Raw genomic sequence first — 22,968 nt, 5'->3', positions numbered from 1 at the left:
ACGGGGAAGCTCGGACTTCACACCGCTAAGAAAGGACTGGGTCCCATCGCCCTATCTCTGGTTCTTTATTCGACTGTTGGTCTCGTCTCAACCCAGCAATTTCAAACTCTGCAACAAGACTTGGAGGAAGGACAAAGGTCCCTCAGGGATAAAGAAAGGGGTTTTGCAAAAGGATTCAGACCCTTTCTGCTTCGCTTCCTTCCTGAGGAGGGTTTTTCCACACCAGGCAAAGACCTCAACCAAGGACGCAAGAAATTCCTGTTGCCAAAAGATCCACCATCTTCTGGGTATGAGTTGAATCTGCTCATTGAAATTCCATTTCAGAAGTGCGACTTAAAAGTTAAGGGAAAGGAGATAGGGTAGTATGATTGTACATGTAAATCTTATTACACTGTTTTTGAACTATTTACAATTGATTAGTGATTTGTATGTCGCATATCCCTGCTTAAGCTTGCTTAATAAATTTATACTATAAAATTCTAATGAGGTTGGTGGACATTGGAATTAATAGAGTCATTTAATCTTTGTCCAGTTCTTTTAATCAAGGTAAAACTAGTGTACATGATTCCAGTAAATAGGAGGCTTCATAATTTCCTTTGGTGAGAGTAAATAATGACCCTGGGACTTACATCTAAGTCACTAAACATAATCTAGCCGGTTCCAAGTGCAAGTTATGATTTAGAAAGTGGGCTACCGTTAACAGAAGTGGTTATTGGAATTATGCAGCTGCGAGGGCTACTCAGCTGATTGTTTCTTAACTGTAAAGGGTCATAACTTCTGGATTGGAGGTAGTTAGAGCTAGACGAATCACTTTCGCCACCAGTTTAAATAGATTATCTCTTATAGAGTACTTTTAGGGTAATACCCAGGTCTCAGAGATTTTCCGGACCTGTTAGACGGAGAACTGGTCAGTAGGCAGCCCTGTGAAGTTGTGATGAGAGGGCGGGGCTGACTATTGCAGGATAACCTTCATGGCGCCCAACGTGGGGCGGCGCACAACTGAGTAGGCGGGCCCCAAAAAGATACCAAGTCGGTAAAAACAGACGTGAGACTCTGAATAGCTCACTTGGGTTACTAACTCTCAGGGAAGAGAGTTAGTGGTGACTGATAAGGCCATCAGTCACAACCCTCGCAGTAACTGTATAGCATACAGGTGAGGGAAAGCTTCTACTGAGGATGGAATGACCAGATCCAGACAGTGAAGCCAGTAGCCAACACAGCCTGGACCCATCCCTACTCGAAAGCGCAAAGAGAGGCTTTGGGGGATAGGCGACTCGAAGACAAAGACAACTATGAGTGAGGAAGAAGAAAGAGGGGAACTGAATCCCCTACAGAAGCCAGCGATGGAACGAGAAGCAAGCAACATCAGCAGGGAAGGTGAGAATCACCAATCCCATCTTTCCAAATCTACATTATCGCAATTTCCTGTAAAATTGATATTACTCGGTGATGGATTGGACTCCTGGACTGAGATAAATAAGAAGACTTTCTTTGAGTCTCATTATACTACTAATAAGGACGTGGCTCGGAACCCGATGGAAATCATAGTGCAAAGCCGGATATACTATTGCACCCAGCCTGAACATGGCCACAGACTGGGGGTCGTCAGATGCCCAGTGAAGGTGGCTAAGAAGTCGGAGGTTAAAAGATGGCTGGAATGGTTTGCTGATCTCCTTGAAGAATGGAAGGATGGCGAGCTGCGGGTTGTCTACAGCCCCTCCGAGAAGTACGACCGCCTAGTAAAAACAGCTACCTTGGCGGCGGGCATCGACGGAATCCTGGTGGATCCGAACGCCAGGGGGGTAAGCCAGTACAAAGACTACACTGAGGCCATGAAGAGACTTTCAACCTACAAAGAAGGCAAGGAGAAGGAACAAGCCCTCGAAGAGGCAGGGTCGGAGGTGGCCGAGGCCCCGTCCCAACTGCCCAGCAGAGCCACGACACCGACACACCGGCAGAAGCAACCTTCAAGAGTTCTGATAGACCTGACGGGCGGCAGCGACGACAACGCCGGCGGTGACAGCAGCGACGACAACGACGGCGGTGACAGCAGCGACGACAACGACGGAGGTCCCTCGGCTCCACCGGGTCCATCGCGGAACGAGGACATCCCACCTGCACCAGCCAACGAGGAAGGCCCAGAGGGACGGCTCGTCGGCAGTCTCTCTGAGGAGCAGTGGGCAGCGATGGAGGAGGCGGCCAAGGACTGGTCCCCTCGACAAGGTCCGGAGCCCGGGTTTCATCCCCGAGTCCACAGCACGGAGAGGAGGCAGCCACTGCCACCTACGAGGACCCCAGCGGCCAGCAGTTCCGACGAGGACGAAGAGGAATCGGACGAGGAACAGTGGGGCCCCGGCCGCCCCAAGAAGAAGACTCAGAAATCAGATGCCTGGAGGATGGCCCGAGAATTGGCCGAAATACCACCAGGGACCGTCAGCATAAGACTGCAATCCGGGCTCATGATTTATCAGTTTATTGGAGGGATATGGGATCTTGAGGGTGATGGACTAATTGTGTTCACCAACGACAGATACAAGATCCACAATAAAAACTTCCGACGCAACCTTAAGAACCAGGCAGGAAAGTGTTACAAAACAGACTCAAAATTGCTGGAAGCTTCCTGTAGTGCAGCAACTCGAGGAGACATAATAATAATGAAAGGCCATAATCTCCCTTATGGTGCTGTAATCCTAGTCTCGATTGACGTTTACCAAGAAGGAGAGAGTCTGGAGGAATATCGGAAGAAGATGTGGCACGGACTCGAGCGGGGCCTGACGGCAGCCAGCAACGAATGCATGAGAAGAGTAATAGTGAGTGTACAGGGACTAAGATCACCGGATCTGCCGAGGGACACCGCCAGATCAATTGCGGAGAACGGAGTGGTGAATATAGCCAGAACCAACAGTCATTTCTTTGTGCTCAAAGAAGTGGTGGTGGTGGTTGACCCCCGTCTGCATCGACTCCGCACTGAGCAAGGGGTGAAATTAGCAGCTGAGATGGAGGAGCAATGCCGCATTAGCCATCCATCACAGGAAATCAAGAAATATCCCTTAAAAATTCCCCAGAGTGAGGTTTCAAACACCACCCAGAAAGGTAAAGCCAAGGCCGTGCAGCCACCCAGGATAAAGATAAAGGAGGCACCTGTTGAACCAGGGTCCTCCGCAGCAAGGTACGTTAAGGAGTTCTCGTTTGAGGAGAGCCGCAGTGAACTGAAAAAACCCAATGTGGGAAGAGTCAAGAATGAGCAGCCGACGGTCCCGAAAGAAGAAGGACCGATGAAACCAGCCAAGATTCGACCGCTGAACTCCCCCGGGAGAGAACCTCTTCGACAACAACAGTATGAGGATATCAGCGACTCGGAAGACGGAGAAGAGCAACCGGAGATCGAACATCCTGGAGAAGAAGAAGAGGAAAGTGATCACGGCAGTGTCTTCTCCGACCCGAAGCAACCACCGACAGAGCACAAGACACTCCGAACAGGACAGCACCGGGGTAAGAAGAAAGAAATGGAAACCTTTGACATCGAGAAATCCTCTGAAAGACTGGCAAGAGACGTGACCTGGGGTCCAGTACAGGCTAAGGACGGACGGCGTACGTATGTACCCGAGGTCGGTCAAACCGAGTACCAGATCCCAGCGGGATGGGCCAGCAGGTTGGGAGACCGGGTGCAGCTCGAGGTGGAAGCGACAATCGGAGAATGGGCTAACATCCTGATGACACCATCCTGCTCCACCCTGACAGCACACTATTCCCTGACTACCAACTTCAGGAACGCATACATTGGAATTATGTATGATGTGATGCTGAGACGACTGAAGAAAGCCGCCTACAAGTACTCCAGGGAAACTCAACAGCAGCTGGACGAAGTGTCGGCTGACGAAGAGGAACCTCAGGCGACGTCTTCGGAGCCAGGACCGCAGATCCCGGTAAGACAACCAGGGGTGTCAGCTCAGCCACCTGCCACTAATACAGGACAGGATGCTTACGCCGAATTGAAGAATCTAAGGCTGGTGATTAGGAGTAAAAACGCAGACGAAAACAATGAGGAGTATCTGAAAGACGTTTGGCCAACCGTGCTGTCTACCACCAACCACGAGGGAGCCAAAAAGTTGTGGCTGACCAGCGTGACCTCGGACCCGATGGTTGGAACAGATTCAGCACAGAGCAACTATGAAAGGCTGGTGTTGGAGGACATGGATGATGAAGAGTCCCAGGTGAAGAGAGCCAGAGGACGGCTGGACAAGGGAAGCAGGTTGGAACCGCTGTGGCACACACTTAAGCAGACCGTTTCCCCTGCGAGGTATGTGAAAGTACTGCGTGAGGTGACCAAAGGACGCAGAGGAGAGATCGTGTTCGTCAAGTTGCCAGTGAGAAGCACAACAGTCGCTCAGATGGATGTAGCAGTGCAAGGATTCGACCTGGAACAGCAGTACTACGAGGACAAAAGGAAGAAGGAGGCTAGCCAATCGGCAAAGCCACCTGGAAGGGTCAACATCAGACAACCATCTAACTTCCAGGGTAGACCGTTCCAGCAAGGAGCACCGCCATCTAACTTCCAGGGTAGACCGTTCCAGCAAGGAGCACCGCCATCCAACTTCCAGAGCAGACCGTTTCAACAAGGAGCACCGCCATCCAACTTCCGGAACCGGCCGTTCCAGCAGAAACCACCAGGACCACAAGGGAAACCGACCAATCCTCCGGCTTCATCAAACCAGCCAGGAAAAGGTCAGTTCCTGACAGATGAGGAGTATAGGAAATTGAGCCCAGAAGAGAGGACGGCCCTCCGTGAGTCCCGTAAAGCCGGGGCCGGAGGGTCATCAAAGTAATGGCGTCCAGGTCGCGGGTCATTCTAGAAAATGCCTACTGGGAGGGGGACGAAATCTACGCTAAAGTGGAGGGAGTACCCTACCTGGTGGACACAGGAGCGGAGGTGTCTATGACCCGCAAAGACCTAAAAACAGCAGGACACCTGAAGGTTCAGTTTGCTAATGGAAAAGTAGAAGAAATGCCGTATGGGACCTGGAAAGGAGTAGTGTGGGTGAAAGGTCCCTACAATCTCCTCACGGTGAAAGACTTAGATGAACTCAGCAAAAAGAAAGGCACACATCGCAGACTGGAGCGAAGGCTGACAAGCTTGAAAGCAAGATTGGTGAAAGTCGGCCCGACCCAAACAGGATCAGAGAAGCAAGACTGGTACAAACCAGTCGACATACCAACGGTGACAGAACAGAAACTTGAAGAGAGTGACTTCTCCCCGGCTGGGAAAGAGAAGCTGCGTGAGATCATCGTTACGGCGCAGGTGGCACGGTTCAAGAACGATTGTGGAGATTTGGGCCCAAAGTTTGTTCATCACATCGAAGGTGGAGTTCATCCACCTGTTCGGCAGTACCCGTTGAACCCAGGAGCAGTCGAGGAGATGGACAAGATCGTGAAGGAACTGGGTGCCCTAGAGATCATTAGAGAGGAACTCAACCCGATCACCAACAGCCCCATCCAGGCGGTGAAGAAACCTGAATCGGCTGGAGGGGGTTGGAGGCCAGTCATCAACTTCAAGGCCCTGAATCGGAGAACAATAGCAAACCGAGCCAGTCTAATCAATCCACAAGGAGCGCTGAAGACTCTTCGAGTCAAGAAGTTCAAGTCTTGCATCGACCTAGCTAATGGATTTTTCTCCCTACGCCTCGCCAGACAATCGCAAGGTAAAACTGCATTCACCCACAAAGGCAAAAGCTATGTGTGGCAAAGGTTACCCCAGGGCTACAAGAACTCCCCAAATGTGTTCCAGTCAGCAGTGATGGAAGTACTGGGGGACGTAGGAGCAACTGTGTACATTGATGATGTTTTCATTGCTGATGACACAGAAGAAGAACACTTAGAAAGGCTACAAAAAGTAGTTGAAAACCTCACCAAGGCAGGTTTGAAACTAAACCTCAAGAAATGTCAATTTGGACAGTTCCAAGTGAACTATCTGGGTTTCCAAGTCACGTCGGACTTGGGACTCTCTGATGGGTACAGAGAAAAACTGACGAACATTCAACCACCTCAGTCAGAAAATGACTTACAGAAAATATTGGGACTGTGCAACTATGTCAGAGACCATGTGCCCAACTATCAGAAATATGCCAAACCCTTGTACCACTGCCTGAGGAAAAGTGAGGACGATGAGAAAGACGGAAAAAGACCCTGGGTTTGGACAGCAGCCAATCAACAGAACCTAGAGGAACTGAGAAGGGCCATTCAAGCAGCTGTGAGATTGGAGCCAAGGAGTTTGTCAGAAAAACTAGTGGCAGAAATCAGCTGCGAGAATGACGACGCCATGATCAAAGTGAGTAACGAAAATGGAGGCTTGGTTACCCTGTGGAGTTACACCCTAACTTCTGTTGAGAAGAAATACCCGCAGGAAGAGAAAGAGCTAGCGGTGTTAGCCCGCTATTGGGGTGTGCTGAAAGATTTAGCACAAGGACAACCAGTTAAAGTCATCACACAAAGCCAAGTTCACAAGTACCTAAGGAAAGGGACTGTGGAAAGTACTAAAGCAACCAACACTCGGTGGGGAAGATGGGAGGACATCTTGCTGGACCCGGAGCTTGAAATTGGGCCAGCACAACCCACCAGTAAGAAAAAACCACAAGAAACACCTGAGAAGCCAGGACAACCGGAATGGACAATCTACACCGATGGATCCAGAAAGGGGTCCGACCAGTCGGCATACTGGGGATTTATTCTGAAGCAGGATGGCAAAGAGAAATGCCGTCAGAAAGGAAAGGCCCCCGGTAGTGCTCAAGCCGGAGAAGTGACGGCAGTACTGGAAGGATTGCTGGAGCTGGTGAAAAGGAAAATCAAAAGTGCCAGGTTAGTAACCGACAGTTACTACTGTGCTCAGGCCCTTAGAGAGGACTTGGCCATTTGGGAAGAAAATGGTTTCGAGACAGCAAAGGGCAAGCCAGTGGCACACAAAGACTTGTGGAAAAAGATTGCTGAGCTAAAACTGCAGTTGGAAATAGATGTTGAGCATCAAAGAGCACACACGCATGAGGGAGCTCATTGGCGTGGGAATGATGAGGTGGACTGTTATGTCCAACAAAGAAAGATCGTCTTTGTCGGTACCGAGAAGTGGGACAGAACTCCCAAGGGACGGGAGGTCCCAGAAGAATACGTGGTCGAGGTCGTGCGGAGCGTGCATGAGGCCCTTGGACATGCAGGCGTACGACCTACCCGTAAGGAGCTGGAGGAGCAAGACCTTTGGATCCCAGTGAAACAAGTCCAACGCGTGCTAAGGGACTGTGAGGTGTGTGGTCAATACAACGCAGGTCGCCGCGGGCAGCGGATGGATGGGTTGTCCATCAAAAGCACGGTCCCCTGGGGCTCAGTCTGCATGGATGTTGCAGGTCCCATGGGGATAACAGGAAGGAGAGGTGAAAAGTACCTCTTAGTGCTGGTGGATTCTATGTCGGGGTTTGTAACTACAAAAGCAGCCAGGAAAGCAAACGGCAATAGTGTTGTCGGCATGCTGGAACAAGTATGCAGTGCCCTGGGAATCCCGAAAGAGCTGCGCACGGACAATGGAACTCATTTCCGTAATTCACAGGTTGACCAGTGGTGTCAGAAGTATGGAGTGATGCGAGTTTACTCGCCGCCCTACACCCCATAAGCCAACGGAGTGGTGGAACGAGCCATTGGGTTAGTAAAAAGCTGGATAGCTAAAAATGCTAACACCAACAGTTGGAGCACCCAAGCGGTGGAAATAGGGCAGGCCCTGAACGACAGAAGCAGAGCTGAGAGGCCCGCCCCCGCGATGGAACTCAACCAACGGCCGTTCACCACGAAGGAAGTGGGGCGGGGCTCCAGCGACAAAAAGGAGAAGCTGACGCCCAGAGTGCCATTCCGAGAGGGACAGCGCGTGTGGGTCAAAGCAAGAGAGCAACCTGTACATGCAGCAGTAAAACCCAAGTTTGAGACAACTGACATCGTCAAGAAAGTACTGGATAGGAACACAGTATTGCTGGAAAGAAAAGGGATCCAAGGAGTTGAGCAGCTCAAGCCGGTTCCTGACTAAAGTGAAACAGAAGCCGGTGAAATGGCCAGTGAATCATGTACCACTCCACCCTATCTCGGACTGGCCACCGTGAAAGGGGTGGTTGTAATTAGAAGAACACCTTCAGGGATTTGGGCAGGACGAGCCCTGAAGAAATTGGATTGGGCTAAAAATGGAGTCCTGTCGGAGGAGAGAGAGATGCTGGTTTGGGGGAAAGCTAAAAGCGGCTGTCCGGTTTGTTTAACAGACCACCATCTCCCCGTTATCTGGGAAGGACCGGGCCGTGAGAAGCCAAGGCACCAGGGGGCTACCGCAGAGATGCTACAACATCTTCGCGTCTCCCCGGTCACGGTATTGAACAATACAATCTGTGGGAACTGCCGAGTGGGTTACCTGCCCCGGCTTAAGTTGGAAACCCAATGGGGGTGGCTCAAGGAAGAACCAAGAACTTGTTATTGCACGTGGGATGGAAATGAGCTACACCACTGTCCTGTGTGCGAAGAACAGCTGAGGAGCGGAGAGGTAACACTGACAGGCGAAGCTGAAGGGTGGCAAGTGACAAGGTTCTACAGCTCGCTGCGGTATTACAGAACCTACGGGCGAGTGCAATCGAACTATGGGAGCCCCATACCGATAATATTACCAGGACCTTCCGCTCCTCCGAACACTCCAGAAGAACTGGACCCATGGGTGTGGAGGAGGGAAGAAGGACCGCATGATGTCCTGTGGGATTCTGTTCAAGCCGCCTGGCCGTATGACGCTGCTAGAGCTTCCCTGTCATTTCCACCATTGAATGCCAACCACTCTCCTGTGGTCTTCCGGGTACATCGGCCTCATGCATACCAACCATCAGCCGAGGAGCTCAGTGCACTCCCAGATGACGCCCGAGAGCAAGCCGTTAACGGTGGGTGGACAGGCCCCTGGGAACTGACCACCTGGGCACATCTAATTTTGGAGGTCATCAACGACTGCACAATACCAATAGTAGATCTGCCGGATGTACCAAGAGAAGATGGGGTGCGCAGCTCAGATATGTATTACTACACCACTGAGGTGGACGGATGGGGCAGCAATGCGGTAAGACCAAAGGAGAAGTCTTGCCTCTACTGGGTGACAGCGGAATCCCAGTTTCGGGATGGAGTTTTGCAACACCCGGGAGGCGTGGCTCACAGGGCGGGCACGCCCTCTGATCCTAGCACCTCCTGTCCAGTCCAGCTGTCAGTGCGCATGATCACCGTCCCCTATAAAGGGATCTATTCAGTCGGAGCCGCCATCAAAGTGGTACCAGACGAGCAGACTTACGCCACCGTGTCCAGTACGGAGTCGGAGCCTCCCAAGAAGAAACCCAAAACTCACGCCTGGCAGAAGCTCGCCTCAGCATTTCCATGGAGAAAGACAAACCAAAACTGATGGACGCACCGGAAGGAGAAAAACGAGTCGTCAAGTCTAAAGGTCAGCAAAAAACCAAAAAGCGAAAGGGGAGACAGTGTTTTGTGACTAGATTGTTCAAAGTGGGGGTTGGAGTCTCATCGGGACTATCAGACAGAGGCCCGTTTTTAAGACTCCCTACCACCTCCATTCTACTAGATATGCCAAGAGAAGATTTCACTGTTTCCAATCCGCTCACCGAGGCCTATTTTCTCAAGTATCTCATATATCTCCGACCCACCAATTTCCAAAACGTAAAACAGGTGGGGGAAAGTGAAGAATACACGACGCCCCCTTCCACGAAGCCACATTTATTTATCCCTACCGCACCGCCTGCTTGGCAAGGAAGAGGATCCGACAACACGGTTAATTTTGCATCAATCTCCCCTATGTGTCCAAGATCTCTACCATGGACTTTTAATACAGTGTATGTCAGGGTACGGGGGATCGAGCTACGGATTAGGTGGGGTCCCCATTATCTTGAACCACTGCAAGGACTGTATTGTGAAATTGCACTCAATGATATGGTCATTTGGACCACTTCACGAAGTATGGCGAGAACCATAGTAAAGAGGGAAAAAAATCCAGAATGTTATATATTTAATAACACCAGGCTTCCATTGAAATTGGAAATTGACAGGGTCTACCCCAATCCACCACACCAGAGGATTTATACTCCGTCATCCTGGGGGTACCGCACCAGACTAACTCTGCATGGACACTCATTGTACACCTACATCTCAGTACCGGCCCCAATAGGGTACAAACACGAGTCCTGGTATGACCAGGCGCTGAAAAATGGCACCGCCCAAGGCCCGTTTCCTCGGCCGGACTACTGGAGGGTGTTCCACTGGAAGTGGGTGTGGAGGGGGTTGGAGCCTGATTTACCCTACCCCTCTCCCATATTTACAGCCCTGCAGCAGAGAAGGGCCACCAGACGGGTTGGAAAGAACCCTGCCAACCAGGGCCACCTCAAGGCTTTGAGGAAAATCTGTGCAAAGCCTGATACATCAGACCCCAGAGAAGCACTAATCTGGCCAGGATGGATGCTATCGGCATGAAGCGCCAGCCTACAGACCCGGAGTTGCTGGATGTTACATCGGAATCAGACAACTCTACTGACACTGACGACGACTCGGAAACCTCTAACGAACCTTTGCTACGGACCAACCCGTCGAATCCTAACTCACTTTTTGCACCGATTCAAGTGAGTACCCTTGAGCATTTAGGGATTACCCTGGCCTGGGTAGTCTTCTGCCACACCGGTCCTTGGCCTAAGGGACACCCTATGAGGATCTTCGTCGCGCTACAAGGATATGCCAAGCTGATCCTCCGTCCCGTCGTTCTCCACAAATGGGGGTTGGCTTCATCCCTTTTTGCTTGTTACTTGATGGGCCGTACCCGCATTAATTGGCGCAGGGGCGTTGTGGTTTGCCTATGGCTCATCACCGACACCATAGCCCTGATACTGGAATTGGTCATTGGGGGCACACAAGCTACCCGAGCCGCCCCATTTAAGATCCTCACAGCTATTCTAGAAGGGCTATTCGCAGTATCTATCCTCATCTATTTAGCGCGCCAGGCCTTGTCTATCAAGGGTCGGGGAAGGCGAATTTGGATGCAGAAATGGATAATTCTGGCTCTTTGGGCAACGGTTTGGGGGATCCTGGTGGTCCTCTACTGGCTCCGTGAGACCTCGGACCTAGCCATTGTTGTATGGCTGATGACCTACGCGGCAATATTCCATGATTCAGCTCATGTCTATGATCGAGGTGAACCCGCTCCGGATCATGACATTCCGGCTCCTGTGATTAATTCACCTTGGCTCGCAAAACAAGCTGGCACACGGGCTTAAACCAGCCTACTCTCTCAGCTTTCGCTTTCGCATTTTTGTCATTGTAAATAAATGTAGTTAATCAATAACCACTGATCATGAAGTTACCTGGGTTACTATTTCTCCTCAGGCATCAACCTGCTGTGTGGGGTGTGGAGTCACTGCAGAATCTTATGGATTCATTTGGGTTGCATCGTCTTCCCGCTGGTGTCACAAATGCGTGAGCAGCCATTTTAGCAATGTAACGGCAATCCTCTGCGCCACAGGGCTGGAGGATTTGCCCTACATAGCGGATTCCACATCTAGATCCCTGGAACGGGTGCACAAAATCGTGTGGACCTCTGCGTTTGGCCTAGATGACGACGACTTCACAGCATCTCCGTTGTATACGGGACTACGGCTGCCCGTGATTCATAAGTTATGGGAACACCAACTTACTCGGCAATGCCTCCCAACTTTGCATCTGTTGGATGGCCGAATTGTGGCGGTGGGCGACTACCTTCCGCCTACACGTCCCGTGTCTCCAGATTTGTTTATCGACGTCGGATGCCAAGCCAGCAGTGCGACTAACGAGAGAGGTACCCAAACTGAGAACCTCAGTTCATCTCCCCAAGCATGCCAGACTGAGGACATCCTTTCCCCTTCATCTCCATCACCAAGTGATATGGATTTCCAGGATCTGCTGGCAGAATTGGAAGGCTACTGCAACAACCCGTCCGCGCTGCCAGACTTCGGCATGGACCTGCCTTCGCCTCTGCAGCCTTCGCCGGAACGTTCCACCCTTTCCGTCTCAGGTGAATCTACACTTGACAACGATTTGGGTGCAGAACACTGGCTTTCTCCGCCATCCAATCTGTCGGGGTATGAGGTTGTGGATTCCTGGACACCTTCATCGTCTCCGGTTACCTGCTATGAGCGGGACATCCTCACTGCCACTTGTGGTGATGGACTTGATCTCTTTTGACTTTGGACTCTGTCTTTTCTGCGAAGCACCGTCCGATCTCATGGAGGGGGTGTCAAGAAAACTGGCATAAGGGTATGAGATCTTTCCAGGCACACGCAGAAAAAGATGCATAATGGCTTGGAAGAAATAAAGTAATCCTGTAGTTTGATTAAAAGTTAATTAAGTTGAATAAGTCTGAATAATATGAGTATAAGTAATCACTCAATAACTTTCTGCAAAGAATCTCGGATTAATGATCTGTAATGATTTAACTATGTAATGATTATGTTAATGATTAACAATAAGACAAAAGATGTGATTTATTGTCAATGAATATGAAGTTGTAATCATTTGAAATCAATTCAAATAGGATGAATGTGTTTAATGAGTTATAATAAATAATAGTGAGTTATAGGAAAAGAGAGGAATGCAGTACAGCCCTGAAACAGGAAATGTCGCAAGCAGTTCTGAACAGATGGCCGAAGCGCACAGGATGGGTGGTGCGGTGAGTTTGGCTGAGGCAACGGAAAAAGAGGAAGTACGGGAACTTCCACTATGGTCAGCAAAAACAGGTTGGGAAATGTAGGGACTTTTTCATGAGAGACAGCAGATGTGAAGCAAGTCACGTAGACCAAACCTCCCCATACACACACATGGTGGAGAGAGGCATAAAAAGGGGCTGAAAAGAGGAACCAGTTGTTCCCAGTCCGGCGGCGCAGAAGGAGAGACAACTCAAAGAGGAGCAGATTGAGCTACGGACCGCACTTCAGAACCACGGGGAAGCTCGGACTTCACACCGCTAAGAAAGGACTGGGTCCCATCGCCCTATCTCTGGTTCTTTATTCGACTGTTGGTCTCGTCTCAACCCAGCAATTTCAAACTCTGCAACAAGACTTGGAGGAAGGACAAAGGTCCCTCAGGGATAAAGAAAGGGGTTTTGCAAAAGGATTCAGACCCTTTCTGCTTCGCTTCCTTCCTGAGGAGGGTTTTTCCACACCAGGCAAAGACCTCAACCAAGGACGCAAGAAATTCCTGTTGCCAAAAGATCCACCATCTTCTGGGTATGAGTTGAATCTGCTCATTGAAATTCCATTTCAGAAGTGCGACTTAAAAGTTAAGGGAAAGGAGATAGGGTAGTATGATTGTACATGTAAATCTTATTACACTGTTTTTGAACTATTTACAATTGATTAGTGATTTGTATGTCGCATATCCCTGCTTAAGCTTGCTTAATAAATTTATACTATAAAATTCTAATGAGGTTGGTGGACATTGGAATTAATAGAGTCATTTAATCTTTGTCCAGTTCTTTTAATCAAGGTAAAACTAGTGTACATGATTCCAGTAAATAGGAGGCTTCATAATTTCCTTTGGTGAGAGTAAATAATGACCCTGGGACTTACATCTAAGTCACTAAACATAATCTAGCCGGTTCCAAGTGCAAGTTATGATTTAGAAAGTGGGCTACCGTTAACGGAAGTGGTTATTGGAATTATGCAGCTGCGAGGGCTACTCAGCTGATTGTTTCTTAACTGTAAAGGGTCATAACTTCTGGATTGGAGGTAGTTAGAGCTAGACGAATCACTTTCGCCACCAGTTTAAATAGATTATCTCTTATAGAGTACTTTTAGGGTAATACCCAGGTCTCAGAGATTTTCCGGACCTGTTAGACGGAGAACTGGTCAGTAGGCAGCCCTGTGAAGTTGTGATGAGAGGGCGGGGCTGACTATTGCAGGATAACCTTCAGTTCTGATGCACCATACATCTGAAATAAAGTTGCTTGTCGCAGCCTTTCGTTCCAAAAAAGCAAAAAATAAAAACTCCAATAAAGGCTGTGGGTGGTAACAGGCGGTTTGGGATTTGTACGCACTTTGACTCGATTCATTTATTGCAAAAGTAGAAATAAAGGTCTTGTAACTTAGTTGAAATGAAAAATAATCTCAATTTAATGTTTGAAGGTGTAAACAAGTGTTCAAAAAAAAAAAATCATTCTACCAAACCTCCCGTCCACACCAGACATCCACCAAACAATCCACCCAGCACCCGGTGTGTTCTTAATTAATTACTTAAATTGGTGGGAGGGTCTAACAATTAACAACGTAAATTAAACAATTCCAAATATAAAAATTAATGACAAATTTTGATTCTAAATTAACTTAAATATATTCCAACTACCCAAAGAACAAAACAAAATTGGTAGAAATGATAAACTACAAAACCTTAGCATAAATGGCCACGACAGTTGCTCCTAAAGTCATCAGTTGGACCTGTCTGGTTCTTCATCTGGTCTCTGTCATGTTGTTTTGAACTCTCCGAACCCACATGCAAAGACTCTCTCAGGAGATCAGATTAAAGATTTATTTACAAAAGACAATTGGTGTGTAATGCAGGAGCGTCTGATCAGGAGCGGACCGGTGTGATCGAACAGCTGGTAGGTGGGCGTAACTCGTCAGGGAGCTCAGGCGGATGGAACTGCAAATCCCGTACTTCGCATGGAGTGTCCAGACAACAGGGAGCCTAGGAATCACAGAAAGGTACAGGACAGGTAAGCGTGCGAAACAGACTGGATATCTTTCTAGAGATCTCAGGACCAGATGTACCACAAAGGCGACAACACTCTGGCGACGAAGTGCCGGGAACCCGCTCCTAATATGCTCCCGCTGATGATCCACAGGTGTGCCGAAACACACCTGTGGAGAGGGTGTGTGAATACGCGGGCGAGCTCTCGAACGCCACCTAGAAGGAAACCAGAGGAACTGCTGAAGCCTGCAGATCCTGACAGTCTCTGGTTGTTCAAGCACGATGAAGAAGTTCCAATAGGTTCCAAATCTCATTATTTCTCAAGCAAATGATGCTGAGGGGTGCTGGTCAGGTCCTGAAACTGTTAAACGGACCTGGGTGGAGCACAGAATGGAAAATTGGTGAAGTACAAAAAGAAGTGCTCATTTGACCAAACTTGATTCGTATTCTCCCTCCAACCCTCTGCAGGTCCCCGCCATGTTTGGTGGTCCTAGCCCATTCCTTTCATGTAGCTGCCATAGACTCCCGTTCATTTTTCGACCTAGTCAAAGTCTGGCTAGGAACGTCTTATCGCGCTGGGACTTAACCCTAACTTCAGTGGCCTCTTACCTCAACCAGGTTTCACTACATTTTGATTTGCTTTTTTAGCTCAATCTTTTAAATAAATCAGCTGAGCTTTAAAACCTCGTCTGAGTTTCTGTTGAATGAAGGAGTTTTGCCTCAATGCTGCTCGGCTCACCAGGAATTGGCCTTAAAAGTAAATATGTTTAAACAGATTTTCTCTCCTTTTACTTTTTAAGGAGTAAAAAGGAACAGATGAACTCATGTTCATTCATGTTTATTGGAATAAACATGAGTTCATTCCAATAAACTCATGTTATTGGAATGAACTCAGCTCAGCTTTAAAAAGTCATCTCAGTGATAACTGTTGGATGATGGAGTTTTATCTTAATGCTTCTCTGAAGGGGCTTGAATTTGGTTTTAAAAGTCTGATATTTTAACCAAGTTTTATTTTGTTTTATTTGTCTTCAAACTCTGTTTTGAAGACAGAAATCACAGCTCAGCTTCTGATTTCATTGTTGAGCTCCTGCTAGGTGCCAGAAATGTGTATTATCACGGTTCTGAACATCAGAAATGGACTTTAAAAAACCCAGAATGCATTGCATGGTGGGGCTTCATATTTTAGCTTCTAGTTCAGCTGTTTTTGCTGCAACCCCTAACAAACCATATACTGTTTTCATCAAAATGAACTCCTCTATCAAACTAGATGACTTAGAATGAATTTGGAAACTTGTAGAAAATCAGCACCATGAGTCAGAATAGGGTGTTTATTGTTGAACTGTTGGCTGCTGCGAGCTTGAAAAAGAAAAACCACCTGCTGGCTGCTTTGGGTAAGTACCCTTACCTATTAATGTGGTCATGGAGTTACAACAGAGCATTCTAGAGGTCTTGCGGTGTATGATGGCACTAGAATGGCTCTTTGGTTTCGTTTCAGGGATGATGGTTTGAACCCCAGCAAGTGTCTAGAGATCTGGAAAGCAGCAGCTGGTCCAGGTTCTTCTTCCTTGGGACAATGGCTGGGTGATGATGACTTGGTATGACTGCTAATGCTCATCCTCCTGGTTAGCGTTATGACACGGGGAGCCATACCAATCTGGTGCGCAGTTCATTTTGGCTAGCTTGATAAAGGTGAGTCGGTGCCCCACCAAGCAGACTCCCAGTACTCTACACAAACCAGACCAGCAGAGAATCAATCAATGCAGAGCATGCTGCATGTTAACCTTGCAGTGTTAACGGATAGCACGTGGGAAAGGTGACTCGGGAGTCTTGAATGCAGTCCAATCTTCTATAGCCTCACAAGCCCATGTGAGGCCCAAGACCATTTTGGCAGCTTCCATGCAGAAAAGCATGATGCTCTTCTTTGTGTGTCACACATTGGTCTTTGCAGTACAACAGCCAGCTATTGGCTATAGCAAGATCCTTAATTAGTACCCTCAATTTCCATTTTTTGCCACTTGTGTGGTAGCAACTCATAAGGTCAATTACACCCATCTTGGAGTTGTATATATGGACAATACTGGGTTGTGAGATGGTCACTTATTTCAGTTTGACGTCTTTGTGAGGTGTCTTCTTGCAGGGTTAGGTAATTATGCAAGTAGTGGCATGCTAACCCTGTGCCACTACCTTTTTTTTTTTTTTTTTACCAGAATACTGTTTGGATCAGATGCTTCCATGGGAACTTTGGCTTCTGCAATCACCCATTTTGGCTGTCCCCTGTAATGTTTTCTAGTCTACAACTAACATGTGGCAGTAAAATGACCTCATGTGGATGCCGGGTGATAGGAGGTTACGTTCCACATATATTTGTACATGGCCCCTTAAGTTACAGTTCTAAAATGTGAGCTCATGGTGGTGAGAAAATTGGAGTATAGGTTCATACAACTTTTCTTAAAGTGAATATCTTGTAGTTTTAACAAGTGTGCACATTTAAAACCCTTCAATGCTGAAAAATATAAATGTACTTTACTATTTTTTAAGGAATAGTACTGCTGTGCAAAACCTAACTTTAAGGTTTAAACTTTAAGGTTTAAACTTTAAGGTTTAAACTTTAAGGTTTAAACTTTAAGGTTTAAACTTTAAGGTTTAAACTTTAAGGTTTAAACTTTAAGGTTTAAACTTTAAGGTTTAAACTTTAAGGTTTAAACTTTAAGGTTTAAACTTTAAGGTTTAAACTTTAAGGTTTAAACTTTAAGGTTTAAACTTTAAGGTTTAAACTTTAAGGTTTAAACTTTAAGGTTTAAACTTTAAGGTTTAAACTTTAAGGTTTAAACTTTAAGGTTTAAACTTTAAGGTTTAAACTTTAAGGTTTAAACTTTAAGGTTTAAACTTTAAGGTTTAAACTTTAAGGTTTAAACTTTAAGGTTTAAACTTTAAGGTTTAAACTTTAAGGTTTAAACTTTAAGGTTTAAACTTTAAGGTTTAAACTTTAAGGTTTAAACTTTAAGGTTTAAACTTTAAGGTTTAAACTTTAAGGTTTAAACTTTAAGGTTTAAACTTTAAGGTTTAAACTTTAAGGTTTAAACTTTAAGGTTTAAACTTTAAGGTTTAAACTTTAAGGTTTAAACTTTAAGGTTTAAACTTTAAGGTTTAAACTTTAAGGTTTAAACTTTAAGGTTTAAACTTTAAGGTTTAAACTTTAAGGTTTAAACTTTAAGGTTTAAACTTTAAGGTTTAAACTTTAAGGTTTAAACTTTAAGGTTTAAACTTTAAGGTTTAAACTTTAAGGTTTAAACTTTAAGGTTTAAACTTTAAGGTTTAAACTTTAAGGTTTAAACTTTAAGGTTTAAACTTTAAGGTTTAAACTTTAAGGTTTAAACTTTAAGGTTTAAACTTTAAGGTTTAAACTTTAAGGTTTAAACTTTAAGGTTTAAACTTTAAGGTTTAAACTTTAAGGTTTAAACTTTAAGGTTTAAACTTTAAGGTTTAAACTTTAAGGTTTAAACTTTAAGGTTTAAACTTTAAGGTTTAAACTTTAAGGTTTAAACTTTAAGGTTTAAACTTTAAGGTTTAAACTTTAAGGTTTAAACTTTAAGGTTTAAACTTAAGGTTTAAACTTTAAGGTTTAAACTTTAAGGTTTAAACTTTAAGGTTTAAACTTTAAGGTTTAAACTTTAAGGTTTAAACTTTAAGGTTTAAACTTTAAGGTTTAAACTTTAAGGTTTAAACTTTAAGGTTTAAACTTTAAGGTTTAAACTTTAAGGTTTAAACTTTAAGGTTTAAACTTTAAGGTTTAAACTTTAAGGTTTAAACTTTAAGGTTTAAACTTTAAGGTTTAAACTTTAAGGTTTAAACTTTAAGGTTTAATACTTTACGGTTTAAACTTTAAGGTTTAAACTTTAAGGTTTAACTTTAAGGTTTAAACTTTAAGGTTTAAACTTTAAGGTTTAAACTTTAAGGTTTAAACTTTAAGGTTTAAACTTAAGGTTTAAACTTTAAGGTTTAAACTTTAAGGTTTAACTTTAAGGTTTAAACTTTAAGGTTTAAATTTAAGGTTTAAACTTTAAGGTTTAAACTTAAGGTTAAACTTTAAGGTTTAAACTTTAAGGTTTAAACTTTAAGGTTTAAACTTAGGTTTAAACTTTAAGGTTTAAACTTTAAGTTTAAACTTTAAGGTTTAAACTTTAAGGTTTAAACTTTAAGGTTTAAACTTAAGGTTTAAACTTTAAGGTTTTAAACTTTAAGGTTTAAACTTTAAGGTTTAAACTTTAAGGTTTAAACTTTAAAGGTTAAACTTTAAGGTTTAAACTTTAAGGTTTAAACTTTAAGGTTTAAACTTTAAGGTTTAAACTTTAAGGTTTAAACTTTAAGGTTTAAACTTTAAGGTTTAAACTTTAAGGTTTAAACTTTAAGGTTTAAACTTTAAGGTTTAAACTTTAAGGTTTAAACTTTAAGGTTTAAACTTTAAGGTTTAAACTTTAAGGTTTAAACTTTAAGGTTTAAACTTTAAGGTTTAAACTTTAAGGTTTAAACTTTAAGGTTTAAACTTTAAGGTTTAAACTTTAAGGTTTTAAACTTTAAGGTTTAAACTTTAAGGTTAAACTTTAAGGTTTAAACTTAAGGTTTAAACTTTAAGGTTTAAACTTTAAGGTTTAAACTTTAAGGTTTAAACTTTAAGGTTTAAACTTTAAGGTTTAAACTTTAAGGTTTAAACTTTAAGGTTTAAACTTTAAGGTTTAAACTTTAAGGTTTAAACTTTAAGGTTTAAACTTTAAGGTTTAAACTTTAAGGTTTAAACTTTAAGGTTTAAACTTTAAGGTTTAAACTTTAAGGTTTAAACTTTAAGGTTTAAACTTTAAGGTTTAAACTTTAAGGTTTAAACTTTAAGGTTTAAACTTTAAGGTTTAAACTTTAAGGTTAAACTTTAAGGTTAAACTTTAAGGTTTAAACTTTAAGGTTTAAACTTTAAGGTTTAAACTTTAAGGTTTAAACTTTAAGGTTTAAACTTTAAGGTTTAAACTTTAAGGTTTAAACTTAAGGTTTAAACTTTAAGGTTAAACTTTAAGGTTTAAACTTAAGGTTTAAACTTTAAGGTTAAACTTAAGGTTTAAACTTTAAGGTTTAAACTTTAAGGTTTAAACTTTAAGGTTTAAACTTTAGGTTTAAACTTTAAGGTTTAAACTTTAAGGTTTAAACTTTAAGGTTTAAACTTTAAGGTTTAAACTTTAAGGTTTTAAACTTTAAGGTTTAAACTTTAAGGTTTAACTTTAAGGTTTAAACTTTAAGGTTTAAACTTTAAGGTTTAAACTTTAAGGTTTAAACTTTAAGGTTTAAACTTTAAGGTTTAAACTTTAAGGTTTAAACTTTAAGGTTTAAACTTTAAGGTTTAAACTTTAAGGTTAAACTTTAGGTTTAAACTTTAAGGTTTAAACTTTAAGGTTTAAACTTTAAGGTTTAAACTTTAAGGTTTAAACTTTAAGGTTTAAACTTTAAGGTTTAAACTTTAAGGTTTAAACTTTAAGGTTTAACTTTAAGGTTTAAACTTTAAGGTTTAAACTTTAAGGTTTAAACTTTAAGGTTTAAACTTTAAGGTTTAAACTTTAAGGTTTAAACTTTAAGGTTTAAACTTTAAGGTTTAAACTTTAAGGTTTAAACTTTAAGGTTTTAAACTTTAAGGTTTAAACTTTAAGGTTTAAACTTTAAGGTTTAAACTTTAAGGTTTAAACTTTAAGGTTTAAACTTTAAGGTTTAACTTTAGGTTTAAACTTTAAGGTTTAAACTTTAAGGTTTAAACTTTAAGGTTTAAACTTTAAGTTTAAACTTTAAGGTTTAAACTTTAAGGTTTAACTTTAAGGTTTAAACTTTAAGGTTTAAACTTTAAGGTTTAAACTTTAAGGTTAACTTTAACTAACTTTAAGGTTTAACTTTAAGGTTTAAACTTTAAGGTTTAAACTTTAAGGTTTAAACTTTAAGGTTTAAACTTTAAGGTTTAAACTTTAAGGTTTAAACTTTAAGGTTTAAACTTTAAGGTTTAAACTTTAAGGTTTAAACTTTAAGGTTTAAACTTTAAGGTTTAAACTTTAAGGTTTAAACTTTAAGGTTTAAACTTTAAGGTTTAAACTTTAAGGTTTAAACTTTAAGGTTTAAACTTTAAGGTTTAAACTTTAAGGTTTAAACTTTAAGGTTTAAACTTTAAGGTTTAAACTTTAAGGTTTAAACTTTAAGGTTTAAACTTTAAGGTTTAAACTTTAAGGTTTAAACTTTAAGGTTTAAACTTTAAGGTTTAAACTTTAAGGTTTAAACTTTGAGGTTTAAACTTTAAGGTTTAAACTTTAAGGTTTAAACTTTAAGGTTTAAACTTTAAGGTTTAAACTTTAAGGTTTAAACTTTAAGGTTTAAACTTTAAGGTTTAAACTTTAAGGTTTAAACTTTAAGGTTTAAACTTTAAGGTTTAAACTTTAAGGTTTAAACTTTAAGGTTTAAACTTTAAGGTTTAAACTTTAAGGTTTAAACTTTAAGGTTTAAACTTTAAGGTTTAAACTTTAAGGTTTAAACTTTAAGGTTTAAACTTTAAGGTTTAAACTTTAAGGTTTAAACTTTAAGGTTTAAACTTTAAGGTTTAAACTTTAAGGTTTAAACTTTAAGGTTTAAACTTTAAGGTTTAAAACTTTAAGGTTTAAACTTTAAGGTTTAAACTTTAAGGTTTAAACTTTAAGGTTTAAACTTTAAGGTTTAAACTTTAAGGTTTAAACTTTAAGGTTTAAACTTTAAGGTTTAAACTTTAAGGTTTAAACTTTAAGGTTTAAACTTTAAGGTTTAAACTTTAAGGTTTAAACTTTAAGGTTTAAACTTTAAGGTTTAAACTTTAAGGTTTAAACTTTAAGGTTTAAACTTTAAGGTTTAAACTTTAAGGTTTAAACTTTAAGGTTTAAACTTTAAGGTTTAAACTTTAAGGTTTAAACTTTAAGGTTTAAACTTTAAGGTTTAAACTTTAAGGTTTAAACTTTAAGGTTTAAACTTTAAGGTTTAAACTTTAAGGTTTAAACTTTAAGGTTTAAACTTTAAGGTTTAAACTTTAAGGTTTAAACTTTAAGGTTTAAACTTTAAGGTTTAAACTTTAAGGTTTAAACTTTAAGGTTTAAACTTTAAGGTTTAAACTTTAAGGTTTAAACTTTAAGGTTTAAACTTTAAGGTTTAAACTTTAAGGTTTAAACTTTAAGGTTTAAACTTTAAGGTTTAAACTTTAAGGTTTAAACTTTAAGGTTTAAACTTTAAGGTTTAAACTTTAAGGTTTAAACTTTAAGGTTTAAACTTTAAGGTTTAAACTTTAAGGTTTAAACTTTAAGGTTTAAACTTTAAGGTTTAAACTTTAAGGTTTAAACTTTAAGGTTTAAACTTTAAGGTTTAAACTTTAAGGTTTAAACTTTAAGGTTTAAACTTTAAGGTTTAAACTTTAAGGTTTAAACTTTAAGGTTTAAACTTTAAGGTTTAAACTTTAAGGTTTAAACTTTAAGGTTTAAAGCTTTAGCTAAGAACTGGCTTGAGCACTGCTTCCTCATGGACCCCTTTCTTCATCAGTAGTACTGTGTTGAAGTTCAGTACTTGCTTTACAAAATCTCGGGCGTTGAATCTCAGCTTGATCACCGTAGTTGCAGGCCGATCTTGAGCTTTAATCCAAACTCTCTGCCCTGTTTTCAGTGACACTTTGAGCTGCAACTTCCCTTTTTCTTCTCTGAGCAAAAAGGAGAAGTGTCTTCGCCTCCCTGCTTTCTGTGACGTGAACGGAGTTCCTCTGCAGGGGAAGACCTGCTCTTCTAGCAGTTGTCACTGTGTCCATCAGCACCAAGAGGTACTTCTCACCTCTCTTTCCTGTTGTCCCCATTGGCTCTGCTACATCCATGCAGACTGAACCCCATGGGACTGTGCTCTTGATGAACAAACCTTCCATCCGCTCCCCTGGGTGCCCTGGGTAGCTGTGCAGAAAGCTGATGCAGTTCTGTTGAGTTCTCCTCCTTTTCCAAACGATCTGGACGGCCGGCTTCCTCCGGTTTCTTCCCCAGATTTTCCTCCTCGAAGTGATCATCCACACTCTCTCTCTGTCGGTTCGAGTTGTCTATCCCCCAAAGCCTCTCTTTAGCCTTCAAGCAGGGATGGGTCTAGACTATGTTGGCTACTAGCTTCACTGTCTGGATCCGGTCATTTATCCTCAGT

General features: G+C 42.6%; 1 protein-coding gene across 1 annotated transcript in view; it reads left to right on the top strand.

The window, feature by feature from the left end:
• The window catches only part of LOC116707980 (multiple epidermal growth factor-like domains protein 6), a 36,945-nt gene extending 27,979 nt beyond the window's left edge, over positions 1-8,966 (top strand). Inside the window, exons 20-22 of the mRNA XM_032545686.1 lie at positions 1,578-1,960; positions 2,051-2,432; positions 8,889-8,966. Coding sequence (XP_032401577.1) covers positions 1,578-1,960; positions 2,051-2,432; positions 8,889-8,966 — 843 coding nt within the window. The remainder of the gene's footprint in view (positions 1-1,577; positions 1,961-2,050; positions 2,433-8,888) is intronic.
• Positions 8,967-22,968: the final 14,002 nt, after the last annotated feature.

Source organism: Xiphophorus hellerii, chromosome 18, assembly GCF_003331165.1.
Source record: "Xiphophorus hellerii strain 12219 chromosome 18, Xiphophorus_hellerii-4.1, whole genome shotgun sequence".
Classification (NCBI taxonomy): domain Eukaryota; kingdom Metazoa; phylum Chordata; class Actinopteri; order Cyprinodontiformes; family Poeciliidae; genus Xiphophorus; species Xiphophorus hellerii.
The sequence above is the reverse complement of the archived record's forward strand: the minus strand, read 5'-3'. Positions and strand labels throughout refer to the sequence as shown.